Here is a 20,180-nt window from a genome sequence, read left to right as displayed (position 1 = left end):
GTCATTAGGCCATAACATCAAGTATATACTTCTAGAATGATCTTAAATTTAGCTGTTAATATGCCCATGAAATTACATAGCATCATAACTGAGATCAGTGTGTTTTGATGCATCATTAGTGCATTTACTTTCAATATTGTAACTTGTGAACATTCAAGTGGGTGCTTTTCATAATCACTATCTTCAAAATACAATGTCCAGAAACTTAAGTATTGTAGAACTCACTGTTTCTTATTTCTGTGTAAAATGTTCTGTAGGCTCCGATTGAGGTTCCTGTCTCCTCTGATAAGTTTTGGCTGCTTACAGAAAATCATTCATTGCAACTTCCATCCCCATTTGATAACAAAGGAAACTATGTGATTAGGTACATTACTTTTCATCATCTTATATCATGGATAGCTGGTGAATATTTGTGACATGCATATATTGTGCTTATATCCACAACATTTCCATAATGCTGCTTTTCATCATCTGACACTTCATTAGTGCACTTCGACACATTCACACCAGCATCTTCTGGAGAACTTCCCTCTCAATTTAGTGAATTTTTTCGGTTTCATAATACTTTCATTTTCACAAGGTTGGTAGCTGAGATAGGTTTATAACCCTCTATAATATTTTCGTCCTCTCCTATAAGTCTTGGCATTAAAAATTTACAAAAATAATTTTCTCAAAATTTGTGTTTTCTTAGATTTGTAGTGACTAGTGAGATCAAGGATTGTCCTGCCAGTCTGGTTTCGTGTAACTCAAATTCCACAAATTTTAATTAATTTGTTTTGTGTAACTCAAATGCCTTAAAAGAAATGGGTTTTGGACTAAGGTTCGACATACCGTACCGTACCGGCGTTTCGACCCGGGCTCGGTACGGTACGGTACCGGTGTACTGGGTGGTACATCAGGGCGTACCGAGCGGTACACCTTGGTGTACCAAACAATTTTATACTTTTCTCATACTGTAGCAGTGCTACAATATAGTACTATAGCACTGTAGCGGTACTGGGTGGTCCGTGTACCGGTAATCTGTCAGACCGGTACGTACCGCCCGGTATAGGCAGTACACTTCGGTATGGCAGACCTTGTTTTGGACACTGTCTTATTCATGTTTCTATTTTGAAAAGAATTTCTTTTCCATATGTATCTGACCTTCACCATATACTCTGTAGTTTGAGCCAGCTGGTACGGTGGATGGCAATGAAAGCTGAAGAGGTGGGAGTTGAAATATATCCAGGTTTTGCTGCAAGTGAGGTGATATACTTGGTTGCTTAGTAGTAAACAATGAATTGATTGCTACTTATCTATTTCTAAGCTTGATAATTGGACAGATTTTGTATGATGAAAATCACAGAGTCATTGGAGTTGCAACTAACGATATGGGTGTTGCTAAAGATGGTTCTAAGAGGGAGACTTTTCAACGTGGCGTTGAACTGAAAGGCATGCACCTTTAATATCTTTAACTAAGAGACCATATTATTCAGGTCTATAGACATTTGACATAGTCCTGATCTATATATTACTTATAATCAGCTGCTGTTTTTTTTGCTTCATAGATTGAACTTGGGTTAAATTCTAGCAATTTGTTTAGCTTTAATTAGACTTTTGTTGGAGTCAGTTTTAATTCATATATTAATCTATTTTGAGTCTGTTATATTCATTTTAGGTTTGTTTAAGTCCTATTGCTAACTAGAATAGAATGTGAGTTTTGTTTTAAATAGGTTTGGAGTTTATTGTAATAGATTACATGTACTTTTCATGTTATAGTCAACCACTTCTAGTTTAATGGAAAACATAGTTGCCTACTTCATTGAGAATGTGATTAATTAGTTTGAAAAAGGATCAGCGAAATATTTGATAAGAGTCCTTTGAAGACTCAAATATGTTGCTTATTGTTTATATCTTTATAAGGTGTTGTAGATTTTGTTAAGGTGTCATAGTTTCGATAAAGAGCCCTAAGAATGTTGAACTTCTAGTGGGTTGATAATTTCCTTTAAAGAAAGTTGTATATTTCTTTAAATAATCCTGGGTAATTAGATATATATATGTTAAAAGCTGCAGATTATGATATGCAGCTTGTCGTTAGATATATATTTTATGTTTCTTCTCCATTTGTCATTTTGTAAATAGAAGTCCTGTGAGTCTTTGCCTTACATTAGAGTTTTCTCTTGAGAGTCAGCGCAGGTGTACAACTCATACAATTGGATAGTGGTAATAGAACACGAATTTTCTTTAGGTTGTTGGCTCCTATTATTCTTTTTCTCCTTCATATTGGGTTCCTCCTGATCTTTTTTTTCCATCCACATTCTTCTCTCTGCAACGATTCGTCACTCTCTTTTTTATTGATGTGCTTCTCTTTATTTTTGAAACATAAAATATCATGGAATAAGATTGTGATACAGTGAGGTGATGCTGTGATAAAATCTTAGGATGATGACTCAACAGCTTGAGTTGGATCCTAGTCCCTATGGGGGTATGGAGTTGTTCACTTGCTTCATATTCTTGAAGATACTCAAATTTGTCAGGTAGTCTACATGAAATTTCATATGATCCAACTTTTCAGGGGACAAAAGTACTGGACGAGTACTGGACGAGTCTTCACATAGTTGGCTATGTTTAGGCCTTGGTTGGCTGTAGGGACTGGTGTAGATCCCAAGGTGTGGGCTTGGGCTGGCAGAAGGGGACCCATTTCACCACATCAGCTCCTAAAGTGAGTTAGATCCTGCCATAGACAAGTCTTCCAGCCTGTGTAAGAGTTTGACAAAGGTTGGGCATGGTTTGACTAGTGAACTGATTGTATTCCTACTTTTCTTAGGACTTAGGAGTAAATAAAGAATGGTCAACCCAGCAAGAGAATTCTGACTGTAATTATTTTGTTGAAGCAGCCTTAGATACAATAGGAGAAGGTTTGCATCTCTAAATAACTTAAAAGAACGAGAAGGCCATAGAGGAAGAGGGCTCACAATCTGCATGTCAAATTGGAAATCTTTTAGGAATATATCTTGTACTTGATAACCAAAACTATAATGTTTCGAAGTGACATATGAGGTGGTGGGATTAGCTTCTCTCCACAAATCCTCCAAATATATTGTACATCATTAAAGTGATGTGGACTTTCTTTTTCCTCCTCTTTATTTACACACACCTCCCTTCCCCCCTTCTCTTTCTGGCCTTCCAAGTTACCTTTTGCAGGTTACATCTTTCTTCAAAGTAAGAGTAAGATAGCACTTGATAAGATGTAACTCATGTTATCATTGACTTCTTGATTTGGTTATTATTTTATACAAGCTATACTTAATTCATTACCTAGGTAACTGAGATTAGTAAAATGGAGGTATCCTTAACTTAGCAGAAATTCTTTTAGTTTACGTCATTGTGCTGCAATTTATTGTGTGTATATTCTATACTTGTGAATTGCACAATGTGCCATTAGGAAAGATCTTCTCACTAATTATTAGTTTGAATGACTTTTTTGTTTCTTGTGCCAGTAAATCTAGAGCCATTATACTGTATATCATGTGAACTGCTAGAAGTTGTCCTTTATGAGCATAAAGTTTTTGTCAATGCATGTTCAAATTTGGTCTTTGTTGTAAAGTATTGGCTTTTATATATAGAAGCTTTGTTTTCTGAGGGATTGTTTCTGTTTTTGGATGGATTATGAAGAGGACGAGGAGGAAAAGAAAACTGTTCGCACATTGTCCATTTTGTTGGTTTGAATCTATATTATCTTTTGCAAGATACTTCAATTTTTATTTGGCTCATTATATATATGTTGAATATGTTTTAGGACGTGTCACACTTCTTGCTGAAGGATGTCGAGGGTCACTGTCAGAGGTTTGCTTAACTTATCTGGTGATCCTTTCACAGTTTCAGTTTTTTATTTTTTGGATTATGTAGTTCATTTTTTTGCATGTCAAAATTTTTTTCTTAGAAAATGATAAGGGCTCACAAACTACGCGAAAAAGTACAAGGACAGCATCAAACTTATGCCTTGGGCATCAAGGAGGTAATGGATTTTTTTTTATTTAATCATTATATACATTTATGTTTTAACTTTTAATCCTTACCATGTCTCTGTTATTCTCTTAACAGACAAAACATGTTGTTTGCATATCAGTTTTTCAGCCCCTCTGTAAATTTGGGCATGAGTGCCCAAGGTTCGCCGTACCGTACCATACCGGCGTTTCGACCCGGGCTCGGTACGGTACGGTACCGGTGTATTAAGCGGTATATCAGGACGTATCGAGCGGTACACCCTGGTGTACCGAACAATTATATATTTTTTTCATACTATAGCAGTGCTACAGTATAATACTGTAGCACTATAGCGGTATCGGGCGGTCCACATACCAGTAACCTATCGGACCGGTACGTACCGCCCATACCGGGCGGTATACTTCGGTATGGCAGACCTTGTGAGTGCCCAAACATGTAGGTTCCAACATGAAGTACTTGATAAAATAGTGCAAATATTGGCTAATGGATCCTCTAAATCTTTATTTGTTAGTTTCACAGTTACTAGGAAGTAGGAAAACATTTTCCCACTCAACTTTGCATTCTACTGGAAACCAGCTTAGGAAACTAAATTATTTTTCCTCAAAGCTTGTGAGAAACTTGACAATATTCCAAATCAACTCTGTTAGGAGAAAACAAATCGATACCAGATTCAAAGAAAAAAAAAAGCAAACATAGACAAAGACACATGAATTTACACGGTTCACTCAAACTGGCCTATGTCCACGGAGCCACTGCACTGCAGATCTTCACTACAAGGGGAAAATTACAAGTGTGTAAAAACATTTAGTCCTCACCAACCTCTCAAACTCTCAGCAACTTCTATCAATACTCCACACATCCACACCTAACAAGAGAACTCCTCTCTATTTATAGTGTGTACACACCAAGAAAAAAGAGATCACCTGTAACCCATTAATCTAAAGATTCTAAACAATCTCTAATTTGTAGCCACAAATTACTTATCCTTATTTCTGAACTCTCTTCTATATGTTTTGCATGAATAATGTCGAATTGTATGACACGAGAGTACATGTCATGTTCAGGTTTGGGAAATTGAGGAAGGAAAGCATAAACCAGGATCTGTGCTACATACAGTGGGATGGCCATTGGATATGAAGACATATGGAGGTTCTTTTTTGTACCACATGAGTAATAGGCAGGTGATTTAGTACTTTGCCTTTTCCTAGGTAGAATTACTTTTCAATATTTTTAAAAGCTAGATCTAAGTTGCATTTTTTATTTACAATTTCACTGTCTCGCTTTCTAGGATTAAAAGATCTACTTCCAGGGACTTCACAGTTGAAGCATTTCAATGCGAATTTTCTCTTCCTAAACTACCTCTTGATAAATAAATCAGAAAAATATTTTTTAGTGGGTTTTAAGATTCTATCAAGTTTTTTCCATAATAATGACAAACAGTTTTACAGTTTGTTGTTGTATTTATTGAATGATATATATATATATATATATATAAACATTTGCCAATTATTGACTGGTGCTAATATTACGATAAAATTCTGAAGTTCACGTGATTACAACATGTGACCCTGCAGTCAATTTCTTTAAAGAATAAATTAATGCTATAATTATTCATTATTAAGACAATTATATATTTGAATATACAAGAGATATGCAGTTATGCACATTATAACTTGTTGAAGTTAGTGTATTGGATATAATGCTTCCACTTGACATAAACATTAAAATTAATTATTATAGAAAACATGGCTAATATCTTGTTTAGCATACCTCCAGTGGGTAACATGTAATCTCCCAAAATGTTCATTACAAAAGTGCCCAGTTCCTTTAAGAGAGATACAACAATAATTTGTCTGATCCCCACCGAATATATATGATACAATACGTTGAGTTGAGAACAAAGTTTTGTCATCGAAGTCATACATAAAGACTTTTACCTGTGCCTGGCCTTTGAAGTCTATCTTTTTGCACTTCTATTTTTCTGAAAGGTTAAGTTTATGTTTTCAAGATGAAGCCACATAATCGAGTAAATGCCAATAAACTTAGTTCTCCCTTGTGTTTTAAGAAGCACAAAACAAGGATTGCATGCCAGTCAGCTCTGGGTTGGCAGGTTGGGATGTTCTGTGTGAAGTCGATATCAGAACACTACCATAACATAAAATGGCAATCCTTGGAACAAGTTTTGACTCATCTGGCTGCTATATGGTTGAGCTGTTTGTTAGCAGATCATCTTAATATCCAAATTTGGCATTATAAAGCTCAGTAAATTAGTAAATAACCAATCTGGATATTTTCCAGGCTTATCTTTTGTACTCACAATTTATCTAATTCGCAATTGCATATTATGTGTAGATCGCTATCGGACTTGTCATTGCCTTAAATTATCACAACCCTTATTTGAACCCTTATGACGAATTCCAGGTATCTCCTCTGTACTAAGGTTGATTTATGCATTTTATCCTTTTAACAGTTATTTAAATCTGTTGTTGGTTGTCATTGTTTGAGTAGAATCTGGCATTTCGTTTATGCATATTGGTAGTCATCTGGTCTCTCTAACTAACAGTTCATCCTGGGTAGTGGAGAAGACCATTGCAGAATGTTATCAGCATTCCCTTGTCGAGCCAGTTAGTGAAATGACTGTTTCCATAGATGCTGGGTGTTTATTTCTTTTCACATGTTTTGCCCTCATGATCTGACATATCTACTTTCATTCTACCTGTGGAACCAAGTTGGTCTATTATTATACCCATTTTTGATAATTCATCTTCAGCTACTATGTAGAATTAAATAGTCATTTTGACATTCAAACACCCAATCCTTTATTACTGTATGAACCAGCTTTGTTATCTTTAATCACCAGATGGTGATTCGACATCAACCGGTTTTAATTAAAATTATTAACCAATATGCACTTAGTGCTAGAGATGTTTTCTACCTTGTATGTTAAAATAAGATTATGCACCTAAAGAAGTGCTTTCTAGTGCTTGATTATCAGTTTGAACAACTTGACTAGTTGAAAATGTAGCTTTTATTATCCTTTGGGTGCCTTCTAATCACCAATTCATCTGACTCTTCTTCGATTCGGAGGCATATCTGATGGCTTCATTGTATAATTTTGAAACTTTATTTGGAAAGCTATACTTGTTATGGTTTGAGAGCAAAACCATACATGTAACGGCTGATTGTTTGCAAGTGAATGCATATTCAGAATATTTTATTAGTGCTCTGACAGTTATAATATTCATCTACTTCAACAAAGATTCCCTATTTTGAGACCCTCTGTTACAGAGTCAATCACTTATTATTTGTGGTAACACCATATCTTACCATGACTTTCACGTAGTGATAACTTTATTTAGTCCAGTTACCAACATTATCTTTGTGTTGACCCCATTGGATCAGCGAGACCATTTTTAACCCAGGCCCATATAAATTTTGTGACCAGATGGGTCTGGGTCCTGGTCAGTTCTATTGTCGAAGGTGCATTGGTTATGCAGGTCAGTTTCATGAATTTGACAGTTTGAGTCATTAAATATATAATTGAATATCACTTAATTATACAGAATCAAAAACAATAAATACCTATACTATGAGTACGTGAACATTAACATATTGATTTTCAGAAAATGGTTAACATTTCTGTTTCTATAAATTAACGGACATAAGGAAATCAAGATCAAAATAAGGGGCAAAAAGAATATAAGCTAACTTTTAAACCATGAAAGCCCCTTTTAGGAATTACTAGTAGATTTAGTATTTTTAATTTATTATAATATCAAAATGTTGAGCTCAGGAAATTGATTGTGATTGGTTACAGCCAGGTATTTTTCACTGAACCCAAACATGGTGAATAATTCTAGTTACTCTCATAATAAGATTGATGGGCTCTAGGTTCTTGATTAGGTCTCAGTTGTGACCAAGTCATGGCTGGATTGTCATATTCCATTCTCTAGCTTATTTCTCTACTTTTGCTTCCTAATTTCATGGTGGTCATGTTGATATTCTCGTTTTTCTTGGGAAGAAAACAATGCCTCATTTGTTGTTGTGTTGTCTTGCTTCTGTGACAACCCAATGAAGTGGGAGAATGAATATACTTGTATATAGGGCTAGACGATTTTACTACTATTAAATTAAAGATTTTTGGACCAAGTTAATGGATTAATTCTTTTGTCAGATGGGGTCATGGTAATTGGTACGACAGCAGACTAGTATTATACATGGTTGGGGACAATTTTGTTAGACATCTGCATATGTTTATCACTTTAGAAGTGGTTCACTGCAACTCTACTAACTGGTATGATTTGGGATTGCATAAATATTTATATCACTTTAGAAGTAGTTCACTACAACCCTACTAATGGATCTGTGATTTAGTGATTTCAATTTTGTAAAGCCACTCATTTTTAAAAAATCTCTCTTGCAATAGGTGCCCTAGTGCTTCCTAGGGATTGAAAACCAAGTAGTTACAGCTAATTGGACTGGTAATCCACATTCTTACTGGAGGAAAAAAAGTAAAATGAAAGAAATTCAATTTTAAAGTGCATCGGTACATGTTAGATATCCTTGCACATTGTAAAGAACGTTTATACAGTTAATTGAAACTGAAATTTATATCCATTTGGCGACTAAGCTTTTAGAACTCTGGTGTGTAGTTTGAGTTTCTCAGAGCGCAATTGCTTATACCTCCTTTAGATAGAAGGGGTAAGAAAGGTCAGGTTCATCTAGAATAGTAATGTGTGTATAAAATTAGGGAGCATATTGTAATTTAGAAGATTCTATCTTCTATTGAAAATTTCTATTGATCTTGTTACTGATCTAGTATGTTTAATTTAACTTGCACATAATATTGGTTCTGTTAATTTTTGTTCTATACAAAAAATCCATGATTTCAATCTGATAGAGATTGGGTTTTGATGTTATACGCATCTGAACATGTTATACTGAAAGTTAAAAGAATTTATATCCTTTTAGGCTTGTGTTGATCCTAAAAACCATCTTTTCATCTTATATTGTATCCATGACTCTAAATGCACAAACCTATAGTTTTCTTATCTGTCAGTGTTTGATGTTTAAATATATAGAAATTGTTAATTTTCTTTACAAGTAATATGTCCTGTGTTTTCTAAATGAAGTTGCATTCAGCTCTTAGTTTCTGTTCTTTTATTCTCCTTGTTTCCAGTGCCTTCCAGTTCCAGATTATATTATGCTAATTAGGTAGTCTGCCTGCTTTTATGGGATTCTCATATGTTACCTGCATCTGATATATGGAAGCTAATGACTACTCTCTGGCCACTTCTTATTCGTAATTATTTCTTTCTAAATCTTAGAAATTCAAGCACCACCCTGCCATCAAACCACTTTTGATGGGTGGAACAGTTCTCGAGTATGGTGCTCGCACATTGAATGAAGGTGGTTTCCAGGTGCATATGAGCAAACTAATCTTCTCTTTGACTCATTAAAGTGACTGATGATGTATATTTACCTACATTTGCAGTCCTATTTTAAAGTTATGTTACTCATAATCTGATACAACTATTATGTGTAATGTTTCAGTCAATACCTTATTCAGTAGTTCCTGGAGGAGCAATTATTGGATGTTCTGCTGGCTTTCTAGATGTGCCTAAGATAAAGGGCACACATACTGCCATGAAATCAGGTTTTGCTTTCAGTTGCAAAATGTTCTTTGGTGCACTGTTCCATTTTTCCTTGACTTTGTTAAGCTTTTTGTTTATATCCTTCTATGATGGTAATTATATAAACAACATATTTTACTGCTTTACTATGTATGCTAGAACATTGCATTACTTCACCTTCTGCATATGTTTATTAGTTGTTTTAAAGAGTTTCCCCTGGTAAAATTCTTCTGTGCCCTCTAGGTATGCTGGCAGGGGAAGCAGCTTTTAGAACACTAGTTGAAGGAGCAACAATGGAAACATACTGGGACAATTTGAAAAAGTCCTGGATTTGGGAAGATCTGAAAAGAGCTAGAAACTACCGACCAGTTAGTCATTAATTCCTTTTCCTGCCATCTTTGGCATCTTGCTAGATAAAATTTTGCAGTATTAACATTATGAGAAGCATATGGGTCAAACTTTGCAGTTGTGTCTGTTTTCTTATCTTCAATATGTGAAGACTTCATTTCTTTCAGGCCTTTAAATATGGGCTTATACCTGGATTGGCCTTCTCTGCACTGGAGCGGTAAGGTTGAACTGTGTGACAATCTTACCTTTTCTGCACTTAAGATGTCAAACTGCTTATATTATTTTGTTTTATGTATGTCAGCTATGTCTTCAGAGGAAGACTGCCTTTGACACTGAAGCATGGGAAACCTGATCATGAAGCTACAGATGTGAGGATATTTTGCTCCAATTTTTTATAAAATTATAGTATATATTAAGAATAGGGATATGCAACAGTTCTTTTTCAGTTACATATTTTCATTTGCTAGTAGTTCACCAACTAATTAAATTCTCCTGAATGCTTAGATCGCCAGTCTGCATGCTCCAATTCAATACCCAAAGCCGGATGGACAAATATCTTTCGACGTGCCAACTTCACTGTACAGGTTTGTAGTAGCAAAATTTACAACGAAATGGTTGCTGTTGTTCCGTGCTTCTATTATCTCTTGCATTAGCACAAGCTTTCTGATGAGAGGACCCATGATTGGTAGCCATGATGTCTATGGATTTTTCCAATGTTAAGGAGCTCTAGACCCTTGCTCTTGTGGCACATCAATTGTTGCCTCCATTTGTAGGTTTTTTATGTGTTAAATGCCTCCTTGATTGGCTTGGCAAGAAGAGATCAAGCATAGTTATCATTTATAAATGCATCCATGGAAGGGGACAAGAGACTTGCCATAACAGGGCTCGTATCCTGCGACGCCCTCAACATCCAACTAAAGGTTACTGTGGGACAAATGGCTCCCCTCCTCCGAATGCATGCATGGAGAGGCAGAAAGATATGATGTATAATCATCGATGCCTATGTGTAGGGCGCAATGTGAACATGGATTTGAGTTTCAATCTATATGCATTCATGCATCTATCACGAGCATCCCCTCATTGCATTACTGGTGTAGAGTCCATGCTACTATGTTACTGTCATCATGTATTGTGCTGACACATGATTGACATATGCCTATTGGTATTTTCCAAGCAGGGCAGGATTTCAAACACTGGTCGGGCCTGTATATACCTACTGTATATACAAGCCAACCAAACACTGATATCAGACCATATAGATTGTTACTGACGGGTACTTTTTTTTTTTTACCTTGAGACATCAAGCAGTATGGATCAGTACACCATCCAATATTTTCAAACTGAACTGGTCCAACCATTTGTCGAAACTGGTATTAGATAAAGTTCTTGATATAGGGCATGCTACTTCTGCTTAAACTTGTTGCAGCCTTCAACCCTATTCCATCTATTGGGCCCATCGATCTGCACAATCTTTACCTGTGGTCTATGTGCCATGGTTTAGGGGGGTGTGTGTGTGTGTTGGGGGGACTGGTCTATTTAATATTTAGAACCATGACCTTAATAACCACAAAGTTTCTGGAGTAGCTTATATCAGCAATTCAAATTATTAGCTTTTCATGTATTCTATCCTTTTCTCTACTTTTCCCTAATGATAAGTTTAAATGGATTGAATTTATACTGCAGGAGCAACACAAATCATGAACATGACCAACCAGCTCATCTTCATTTGAGGGATTCAACAGTACCTGAATTAGTAAATCTTCCACTATATGCTGGACCGGAGTCGAGATATTGCCCAGCTCGTGTTTATGAGTAAGGAATAGTGTTAGTACCCATTACTGTACCATTATTTTTACCGATTATTCTCCAATATACTAATTGTGATTGAAGTAATGACCAACAAACTAAATGATGAAATAGATATAAAAAGCTAAACAAAGTGCCTGTTTCTTATGTTTATGATTTTTTTCTTTTTGTACTTGACAAAGGTATACTCCAGATGAGAATCATCGTCTGAAGCTCCACATCAATGCCCAAAATTGTCTACACTGTAAGGTACTGATTGTTTATTCAGATTACTGTTCTTTGTGACTGTGACACAAAATGATTAGAAACAGCAATATAATTGTTTAACAAGGAAAGTTGTCTCCTAATAGTTTAAGAGGGTGTCTCATCCATTATGATCAGTGATTTCAATAGGCGCTCGGGCGCTCGCCTAGGTGCTTGGGTGAGGCGAGGCCCGAGCGCCTCGCTTCATTTCTAGGCGGCGCGCTTCAAAGAGGTGCCGCTTGCCTGAGCCTAGGTGACGGGCGCTTCGAGCGAGCGTCCGGGCTAAACCAGGTGACTGAACTAGCGTTTTAGGTCTGGTTCGGTCTCCGGTGCTTTAGTCGGTTCAATCGAACCAACTAAAGCACCGATATTAACCTTCCTCTCGCGACTTTTCAACCCTAACCCTGCTCATCGCTCCCGCTGCCGTTGCTCGCTGCTACCGCTGCCACTATCGCTGCTCTCTGCTTCCACTGCCACTGTTCGCTACTATCGATGCCGCTGCTCGCCACTACCGCTACCTCTGCCACCATCGTTGCTCGTCGCTCCCACTCCTACTGCTCGCTGCTGCCACTATCGTCGCTTGTCGCTCCCACTCCCGCTTCTCGCTGCTGCCGCTACCACTGTCGGTGCTCGCCTCTCCTGCTCCCGCTGCCGTTGCTCACTGCTACCGCTACCGTTGTCGCTGCTCTCAGTCAGCAGCCTCGGTCTTCCTCTTACTCTCACTCTTCTCAGTCTTACTCTTACACTGCGTCCCCGCTAGCATTGTCGTTGCTCGCTGCTATTGCTATTGCTGCCGCTGCCACTACCGCTGCTCGCCATTATCGTCGCTCCCGCTGTCGCTACTCGTCGTTACTGTTACTCTTATTCTCTCTTCTCACATCGACTCGATAGTATACTGTTAACAGTATATTAGCTATATACTGTTAACTGTATACTAGTAACAATATTTTTTAATCTATTAGATTAATAATATATTATTTTGATTTTAATACTGCTAATTTTTATTTATTTGGAATTATTGTTATTGTTTTGAATTTTGAGATTTTTTGTTAATGTGATATTGTGATTTTGTAAGATTTTTAAATTTAATATCATATTTTTTATTTAAATAATTATATTTATTAATTATATTATATATTTTTATATTTTAGTGTCTCGCTTCGCTCGGGTGTTTTTGGACCTTGGCGCCTTTTGGTGCCTAACGTTTTTTAAATCACTAATTATGATATTCAATTGAAAGAGTTAGTCCTGCTATATTTTCTGATCTTGATAGTGCAAAATTAGTTTTTTTTATGCAAAGGGGTCATGTTACTGTACATTTGTGAACCATTTTAGTCTTTTTGATGCTTATCAATCCAATATGTGAAATGCGATACCTGATACTCTTGATTGTCACTGCCAGTGGAGGTGAACTTTTTATCTTTACGTATTGATTTTGAAGTTCTTGATGAGCTTAAGTTAGCTTGATTCATTCTGGATGCTGCTTCATCATCATTATGGTAATTAATTCACAAGATTCTCCTTAGTTCATAGTTAAGCAGGCAGGGCAAATTCATGTACTAGAAACAGCACTTGGCTTTGGAGTTTGTTATGGTACAGTCCTAAACTGATAGATTAAGTTTTATAAATAATTCTTTTGAGGCAAAGGATAGACAAAAGCTTTCCAACTAATAGCATTAAGATAAATGAGTAAAAAATGAGAAAATGGAAAGAAATTTTGGGAGGCTTTGTGGAACAATAAGTCTCCAGGAATAAATTCACCATCAAGAGTCCTTGAGGCTCCATTTGGTATGAATACTAGAAAATCTTTTGATATCGTTAGAAGTTCCAAATAGGGACAAAGTTTCAAGTCACATTTTTGAAATCTCAACTTAAGATGTTCAAATAGCACCTAGGATTTCATTTTTCTGTGTTTGGTTCAAAGATATTATTATTGTTTTGTTTAGCCTAGGGTTTAATCCTTTGTTTTTCAAGTTTGAAGAGTATATTAGGATTCTAAAGTCCCATGCTTCAGATTAGGGTTTTTGAATAGTCCACTTCCACATGAGCATAAGGTGTTTGGTTTAAATTTTTGGATTTCAGAAGAAATTCCCATTGCATCTCCATAATAAACTAGGCCTACACAAGTTTTGGGATCTATATCAGGGTTCCTAGAATTATCAGAAGTAGTAGACTTGCACAACCTTCAATCAGACCAATATAGCAAATCCATCCCTGATTTTCCTCCATACCAAGATAAATGATTAAATTCCCTTATTACCCCACTAATCCTGCCAATTTGTGCAGCAAGGTTATGGAATCCTGGGAGAAGCAATGGGATGACTTGTTTGTGCCAATTCCTTATAAGATTATTCTACAGTGGATTTGATAACATGGTTAGAGCACTAATGTATCTTGAGCTTACACTAAATTCGGTTGTAAAAGATTAAAAAAGAAGAATCAGATTGTTCATGAATATGTAAGGAACTAGATTGATGTGGAAACCTAAGAATGGAAACTTGTTTATGCAAAATAGTAAATAGAACTAGTAGCATCAGAAATTTCTCTCTCTAGAATGTAACTAAGTAGTAGAGTAATCTCTACGAGAACCAATTGCATGAAGATTTTATCAGATTGGTTAATGCATAATGGACTTCCAAACACTCATCCAAATGCATCTTGCTTTGTTGATCTTTATGCATTGCTATAACCTTTGATGAAAGCATTGAAAAATATGAGGCTGAAGGTCCATATCACTTTTCTATATTGTGGTCTGCCTCAGGCTTTGCTCGTCAACAGAAACATCAAGTCATCATAAAGTTCGTGAATTTCAATTTGTTTGTTGAATGGTCTTAAATTTTTTGAGTGAAAAATAGGTCTTAAATTGGTATATTGTTATTAGTCTTCAATTGATTCATCATTAGAATCAAATGTTCTCCTGAATTGTCCTAACTCTGTTGTTATTAATGATGTCATAGGCTTGCGATATTAAAGATCCGAGGCAAAACATCAAGTGGACGGTACCGGAAGGTGGTGGTGGTCCTGGGTACACAATTATGTGATATCACATATAAAGGAGTCGCACTTTTGTTCATAATAATTAAGGCCGAAATGCTAGCTGGTCTTTCCCTCTTTGGTGATGTTTGCCAGATCTAATAGCTGGACACTCTGATCAGTAATATGATAGATTAAGAGAAGGGAGCAAATAGAGGAATGCATTTTTCCTAGTCTTTCCGTCTTAGTGTTTTTCTTATTAATAGAAGTGACCAGCCCACCATTTGGAAATGGCAAGCCATGCCATTTATAGCCTGCTGCGATGGGAATCATTTTTGAAGATCTTACAGATTATAGAACTAGGAGACACTTTTCCAAGTAGAGGAAGGATGGCTCCTGATATACCCCAGAAGTGTGACCTAGAAGAATGAGTTGAAATTTCTATGTTTGCAAATGATTATTTCTGTCGTATCTAGACTTGCAAATACTGATGATGCTGTGCCTCAGCAATTTACATGTGTCTGAGTAAAAGTCTGTCATTTTCTGACAACTATTAACATTTTAGACTGTAATCGTCTTAGTTCTTTGAATATGTGCAATTGCTTTATTAGAGCCAGTTGTAATATGAGAAATTTATTGTACTTTGAATTGTGTGATTTCTCAATTTACCAAAAATTTGAGTTTCTATCCATTCTGTCTGAGGTATTTTAATGATTTAATCCCTGACAGAATTTTCTATAATTTCGAATTAAACTTATCAACTGATATTGACTAAAGAGGGCATATAGAGAATAAATTATGGCCAAATTTCCAGGACTATAAATATGGTGATAATTGTTTTAAAATTCATAGTTCAAATGGAATCAGCTGCTAAGATTGTCTTTTTGTTTCTTCTTTTTTCTTTTTTGCTTCCTTGTTCTTTCCTTGTGATAATATTCATTGACAAGTAACCAGCTTCTAATATCCAGTATGTGCTTTTTAGAAGCTTAAGCGGCTGAATAGCTGTAATGTATCACCAGGTCACTCTAAGTGATTATATATCAAGTTTATTAGTGAATATTATTATTCCTTTTGCTCCAGCACAATATGGGTGACAATGTATCATGTTAAGTGTCTGATTAAGTATTTGGACATTTTGGTGTAAAACTCATTTTTTTGGAGAACTAACTGTATTCTTTCAAAAATATTAACTGTCAGAGTACTTTATTTTGGAAAGCATCTTATTCACAATCAATTCTTTCACATGCATCCTATCTTAATCTACCTTATGTTAATTGAACTAGATATGTCATACAAGTCTATGCTCTAGATTTGAATTACGCTTGAGAACTTGATGTATTTGAAATTAGGGATTCGACTACAAAGTTATTGTTGAAGATTTGGCAATCTTTGTGCAAACAAAACCTTGCTCATGGGAGGCAGATCAGTTTTTCATAATTAGGTCAAATATTTTCATAATTTCTTTGTAACTACATCTCATAGTCGAAATCTATGGATGATGTAGCTGTTTTTAAGGCCTTCCGTTATTTGGCTTTAATTGTTTTGATATGTAATCATATAATCATTGTAAAGAACATAGTGGAATCTTCATCTAGAGCAAATGCTGAAAGTAGCAGCTACAGGTGCAGTTGATTCTGATTCATGCATGTATAGTTGTTATTTGCAGCAACTAGAGGAGACCATGATCGATGCTTGGGAGGAGGTAGTGGTTGTATGGAATGAATTAGATGACTTACAACTTAACCTACAAGTACAACTTGTGGTATTTCTTGATGACTAATTACATAGGTATATCAACATGAGACCTTTCTTGGTATGCACAGTAGCAAAAATAACCTTTGACTGCACATTTATTGCTCACACTTACGATGGCATCTCCTGTGTTAATCTGCTATAAAATCTTGATGGAGTGTTGGTGAATATATATGAAAAAAGAGCCTTTAGTTGAATGTGTACATATTGCTGGTTTATGAGTGACATGTTCGTATGGTCATAGATGTTATTTTAATAATCCCTTTCTTGTCTTGCCATTATTCTAATCCCTTTCTTGTCTTGCCATTATTCTTATGATTGTTATGTATATATTGACATGAGCTTTTGTTGGTGTCCATCTATGTGCTTGACACAATTTTTTTGCTTCCCAGTTCCCAGTTTCTTAGTGAACCGGATTTTTCTTTTGTTTATTTTAGCTTTCACCATCTTGTCATTTTCTTTATGCTGCATTCATGTTTGACACCAAGTTACACATAGAATTAATCAATCGCATGTAACATCCTGGTTTTCTTGGTTTGATTTCTTTTCTTCTTTGCAGAACTTCTTTGATTCTTTGCAGAACTCCTCTGCCACTAAACCATAATTAAAACAGCCAGATAGCCGTAGAACCATAGGCAAGACCCTGATATGTATAGCTGAAAAATCTAAACACTTACGCTGTATTTCTGCAAGAATTTGATAGTAGTTGCCAGAACATGAAGCTTTATTTTACCTTAGAAACAAGGAGTGCCAATATAGTTTCTATTAGTTTGTTTGCTTGAAAGAAGCACTTCTGCGGTTGATTTTTCTGCATGGACAATTGTTCATCGCATCATGTTTTTTGCTTTTGTGTTTGTGGGAATGGCTTATTTAAAGGGATAAATCACTGGATCTGTAATTGATGTTCTAATGGTAAATCCTGGATACTGCACAGCAGATTTAGAATAATGAAAGCCCCTCTGTAGGCAAAATTTAAGAGATGACAATGAAGAAACCAACCAAATTAGGTGGAATATTGAGTGGTTAGACATGTTCTTGCCATCAGACTTTGTGACTGGATACCAGTCTTCATGTTGGTGAATATTAGGAGATTAAGGAAAAAAAATCAGTTCAGTGGATCTGCTTTCTTCTGCACATCACACATTGTAATTTAGATTGACTTCCTAATTGTAGATTATATGTGTACTGTCATTATATTTAACAGAAGAAATTAAAATCAAGGGAGAAGAAGTCAGCGAAAGTAGAATAGAAGATGAATGATAGATCTATGCATCAATGATGACAGATAAGGTTCTGAATGAGGTAGAAGACTAGGATAGAGATAGTAAACATATACTCCAGTGTCATGTGGTTTTAATATGCTTCAGATATAGATATAAACTAATTCAGTAAGCAACACAATGCACCGAGTTAATGGGATAAGATCATTATTTATCAAATATTACATTGTATATGTTAAGATCACCAGTGCAAGGTCACTCTCAATGTATCTGTGATGTTCTTTTCTTCAAGTGGAATAGATATGGACACTTGAACTTCTCATCAATAAAAAAAAATTGGCTTTGCAAGCATGATGATCAAATAAACTAGAGCACCCTTTTCTTCTTTACTGATTATTCTTATCACATGTGATTACTGCTACTATATTAAGTCTGAAAGATTCCCCTTGTTCAAAAGTTAGGATAATCACTGAGGCCTTTATCCATCCATCACTTTTGTACTAATAGATTAAGTCTTGAGTGGCAACTTTGTCATTAAATATCATAAAAGATGAAGATGAACTGGGGGGGTGTTACCTATGATAATGACCACATGAAGTGTCCCTCTCACTTTCAGAAAGTAAGGAATGCCATAAGGTGAAATGTTTTGTTGGGATAAGATTGTCTCCAAGGTCCCAACTCTTTTTACCATTACAACTCAGCTGTAAAAATGGGTGATGTCACAAGCTTTGAGTGGTACAGCCAACCTGAGTACCATCCTTTTCATGCATGCCACAAATATCATCATCTCTGCAAGCCAAGCTTTTAGGTCTTTGCAAAAGCTGAGATTTGTTTATTCTACTGATATTAAAGGAGGGAATGCATTGCATATCTGCATCTGGAAGGGAATATGTGAACAAGGAATAAGCAGTAAAATTCTCAAGTTAAGTTGGGTGTTGAGGGGTCCATGCTGGTGTCAATTGATGGGTGAATGAAGCCATGTGCAAGAGGTGCAACAAGTGGGGAACAAAGGATGAAGGGAGTAACATGGGGCATTATCCTCCTCTGGCACAGCAAGCTGGAAAAAACTCAACCCTCCCCCAGCTTTAGCTAGACCTTGCTTTTCCTTTAAGCCGACCACTCTTTCATTAACTGGCTCCTTTAATCTCAATAAATTGTCATCTAAATGCAGGGTTTATTCCCATAAGCTTTACAGTTGATTGCCTGCAGCACAGTTGTGTAGAGACTCACCACCCTTCATCAGCCATATCATCAGATCCACACACAAGGAACTTTGTAGGATTTCATATTGTGGTTGAAGATTCTGCTCGGTCTGTTATCAGTGGTGAGAAGAATATATTCAGGTAATCAAAGAAGGGCTTTTCTTCTCAAATAATAAGAATCATCTTTGCTCCGAAGCTGACATTGAAGACTGTGTTGTAAGAGGTGCTGATCACCAGAGGAAATAACATCCTGTGCTCATGTATGCTTATGATCTATTAGAGTCTGATTACTAGTAGCCTATTGTGGGATCCTGGTGAGATTCTGTCATCATGTAAACCTAACAGTGAAGTTGAAATGATCTGTGTGCTCCTCTGGAAACTGTGGAGACTGGAAATATACCTTCAATACTATATGCATAGTGAGTAATGGATGGAATCAGAATAATTTCTTCCTGATTTCCTCCTTGACAATTTGAAGTATAGTGAAAATTTTCAATTAGATCTTCAGATCAAGGCCAGCACCAAACTGGTGTTGATGGTGAGAGTCACAGCAAGTTTCTTCCAATATATATTCTCCTTGTACTCATCAAGGGAGACACACTCGTGCCACCTTCAGATCTACTCATGGAGTGGATGACAATGACCTACTAGTATAATAGAGATTGGTCGTTAATTTGCCTGTTGAGAGTTGAGTTTGGATCAGCATCCCTAAGTGGAAAAGGTGGACTGCTTCTCCTGCTTGTTCATATATTGATGATCACATCATGCTTTCTTATCAGGCAGCATGTTGCTCATTATACAAAGGCTTTATTCCCCTGTTTTGCTATCATCACTTGACTTTTCAATGCCTTTGTTGCCATCAATGCATGATTTGGATGTTGGCATTACAGCTAAACAATCTGCAGGTCCAGAAAGTGATGAGCTAACCCTAACCCTCTAATATATCAATTTGGTGCTGGTCTCTTGGCTGGCAAATATGCTTGCTGAATGTATTCATTAGATGCTCACAGGATTGC

General features: G+C 36.2%; 1 protein-coding gene across 1 annotated transcript in view; it reads left to right on the top strand.

Annotated features, from left to right (window-relative positions):
* Positions 1 to 15,681, top strand: part of LOC135610445 (electron transfer flavoprotein-ubiquinone oxidoreductase, mitochondrial-like) — a 22,730-nt gene extending 7,049 nt beyond the window's left edge. The window contains exons 3-18 of the mRNA XM_065104957.1: positions 258 to 364; positions 1,164 to 1,245; positions 1,323 to 1,431; positions 3,779 to 3,825; positions 3,923 to 3,997; positions 5,052 to 5,168; positions 6,340 to 6,408; positions 9,315 to 9,407; positions 9,541 to 9,643; positions 9,864 to 9,988; positions 10,136 to 10,185; positions 10,270 to 10,336; positions 10,473 to 10,552; positions 11,652 to 11,780; positions 11,957 to 12,023; positions 14,975 to 15,681. Coding sequence (XP_064961029.1) covers positions 258 to 364; positions 1,164 to 1,245; positions 1,323 to 1,431; positions 3,779 to 3,825; positions 3,923 to 3,997; positions 5,052 to 5,168; positions 6,340 to 6,408; positions 9,315 to 9,407; positions 9,541 to 9,643; positions 9,864 to 9,988; positions 10,136 to 10,185; positions 10,270 to 10,336; positions 10,473 to 10,552; positions 11,652 to 11,780; positions 11,957 to 12,023; positions 14,975 to 15,058 — 1,404 coding nt within the window. The 3' untranslated portion in view covers positions 15,059 to 15,681. The remainder of the gene's footprint in view (positions 1 to 257; positions 365 to 1,163; positions 1,246 to 1,322; positions 1,432 to 3,778; positions 3,826 to 3,922; positions 3,998 to 5,051; positions 5,169 to 6,339; positions 6,409 to 9,314; positions 9,408 to 9,540; positions 9,644 to 9,863; positions 9,989 to 10,135; positions 10,186 to 10,269; positions 10,337 to 10,472; positions 10,553 to 11,651; positions 11,781 to 11,956; positions 12,024 to 14,974) is intronic.
* Positions 15,682 to 20,180: the final 4,499 nt, after the last annotated feature.

The sequence above is a fragment of the Musa acuminata genome, chromosome BXJ2-4 (genome assembly GCF_036884655.1).
Source record: "Musa acuminata AAA Group cultivar baxijiao chromosome BXJ2-4, Cavendish_Baxijiao_AAA, whole genome shotgun sequence".
NCBI classification, from domain to species: Eukaryota; Viridiplantae; Streptophyta; class Magnoliopsida; order Zingiberales; family Musaceae; genus Musa; species Musa acuminata.
Note: the sequence above shows the minus strand (reverse complement) of the source record. Positions and strands in the feature narration are given on the sequence as shown.